The sequence below is a fragment of the Priapulus caudatus genome, unplaced genomic scaffold (assembly GCF_000485595.1).
Source record: "Priapulus caudatus unplaced genomic scaffold, Priapulus_caudatus-5.0.1 Scaffold1264, whole genome shotgun sequence".
NCBI lineage: Eukaryota > Metazoa > Priapulida > Priapulimorpha > Priapulimorphida > Priapulidae > Priapulus > Priapulus caudatus.
In genome coordinates this window covers 38,188-40,687 of record NW_014578325.1, presented here as the reverse complement: position 1 = coordinate 40,687, position 2,500 = coordinate 38,188, and the positions used below count along the sequence as shown (strand labels likewise).

Sequence of the window (2,500 nt, the reverse complement as noted above, 5' to 3'; positions counted from 1 at the left end):
TATTCATATATTCCTATAAGAGTAATGTTATTTCCAGGGATTTGGGTCTCCACATGACGTGACGGCGTCGTGGACTGGTACTGAGGTGTATGTCGGTGACATTGGCAAGAACAGACCGTGGAAGTTCCAACGTTAGGAATCTGTTACCATCGACACTCCGGCTGTCTGTTACTGCGAGCAAGCTTATCATCCTTGTAAACAACGATGTCTATATTGTAACGGCCATTATTTATATTCTGGAATTTTTTTTTTGATTATTCTGTCACAATACCATTAGCATCTTATCTTGGTGGTTTCAGAATTTGCCAACCTGTAACAGTCATACCGTATGTTCATATTCCACTATACATACATACAATTTCACGTCAAGGTCACATCAAGGTCAGACGAAACCTGTAGATTACTGTGAAGCCATGTTACAATCGGTCATATAAGTGTTTATTTATTTATGAACCTGCGCAGCCATCCCCTGACACACATAACTCAAATGTCTACGCACTACAACTCCAACGCACTTGTCTCATATCATCTACCTCCATACTGCAAGCTGTCCCCCAAATGCTGTAGAAGTTATTCGTATGCTATCCGCATTTATCTGCGCTAAATGTATATTATATAAGAAAGGAAGTTGTTTTTAGGGGATCAGTTAGTATTTGTGTCGTTTCAAAAAAAGTTTACAGTCTATCATGTTATATAGCTCTAGTTAATATCATCCCAACCTTTGTCTTCAAAGGTTCTTAAAATGGGCGAGGTTGTCTATAATTATTCAGATGATTTAGAGGTCACCTTGAGGCATACCTCTTGAGCCTGTCTCACTTGGTGTTAGCAGTATGAAGATCTATTGTACTACAAAAAATCTAATTGGCTGATGTAATTAGGTCATGCCTGAAATTCCGAACGCTTTATGGGAATGACCGAAGGCTATTCGAGCCCCTATATCGTGTGAAGGATCCTAGACCATGAATCCGCGATATTTTTAAATTGCCGAATAAATGTGTATAAATATATGATGTACATAAATGTAAATTGCACGAAATGACTGCTTGTCTCGATGTCCAAAAATGTATTAAAATGTTTAAAAGTAGTTATGAAAGGTTTTCGTGAATTCGCCAATCCTCATAGCAACAGTATTTTGAAACAACTTCTCTGCGACTCTATCTTGCTATTTTCTGTATGCGACTATGTATTTATGTAGATCTCTTTATGTAAGGACTTGTTGCAGGTAGAATAGCGAGATACCTGGTGTATATACGCACATTTCGGATACATATATTAAATACAAGAAACCCGTGAAAAACATGCGAACAAAATATTGAACGAGTTGTCGAAAATCATTCGGTCTGCGCAAGAGAACGGAGCCGTTAGATTCTCGTGACAAAAAACCATTTTCATCAACGTATTAAAAAACCGCATGTTATGTTGAGTAGACACCAGCCAGGTATATCGCTATGTGGAACCTTTGTATACTTAATAGCAACACAACTGAACGAGGTGTGAGTGTCGCATTCGACGTATAAGCGCGTTTTAAGGCACAGTTAATATATAGTTATTCCCGTTGTTAGATACAATAAATGTATTGCCCATTAAATGGGCAGACACGCTTACATGCGCATGCCCACGCACACTAGCACGCGCGCACACCCTCACCCACGGACGCACACACGCACTCAGGCACGCACTCACACAAGCACGCGCGCACACCCACACCCACGGACGCACACACGCACTCAGGTACGCACTCACACGAGCACGCGCTCACGCACGACGGCAACGCTGCCCTTGAATAAGCAGCAGACGTTCTATCATTCATTCATCGCCTGAAGATGACTTTGAAACGCGATTTTCGTTCAGCATTCTGTGTGTAATCCCCTACTTAAGCCGCGATCACACGCGCAACACACGTGCTTAGCATGTCCGGATGTGACGTCTTCTCGTCTTAATTACTGTGAGCGTTGGAAATCTCTCTGTGAAGAACGCGACCTTCTTAAAACAAGAGGGCTTTGTTAGCGACTGTTTGCTGTGTAGAATCGCATTTACTGTTATGGCACGAGAGTATATGTATGTAAATATAATACAGCTTTATCCCTTCAAGCTTTCATGCGTTTTTTTAATCTTTATTTTAGTTATCTGTTTCGTCTATTCAGCACGTACGAAAAACCACAAATCGAAAACGCATTCTTTTCATTATTATTTTTTTCATCCACGTTTGACAACAAAACCACTTTGTACACCTATTATATGTATAGCTGAATGACAATACAGTACCTTCATATTAATATGTTATCATTGTTTTTGTAATTAGATTTATCTATGCTAGATCTTTTTTAACGGATGAACCACATTTACAATATACTTCACATTTAACCATGCACGATTAACGCTTGCCGAACACTCTAATGGTCTGGAATACTGCTACGGTTATATGCAACTAGTACAATACAATTTCTATGATATATATATATATATATATATATATATATATATATATATATATATATAT

The 2,500-nt window shown here is 39.0% G+C and overlaps 1 protein-coding gene across 1 annotated transcript in view; it reads left to right on the top strand.

Moving 5' to 3' along the window:
• The window catches only part of LOC106816022 (peptidyl-alpha-hydroxyglycine alpha-amidating lyase 2-like), a gene marked incomplete at its 5' end in the record, with an annotated part of 51,063 nt that extends 48,965 nt beyond the window's left edge, over window positions 1–2,098 (top strand). Inside the window, one exon of the mRNA XM_014820562.1 lies at window positions 38–2,098. Coding sequence (XP_014676048.1) covers window positions 38–136 — 99 coding nt within the window. The remainder of the gene's footprint in view (window positions 1–37) is intronic.
• Window positions 2,099–2,500: the final 402 nt, after the last annotated feature.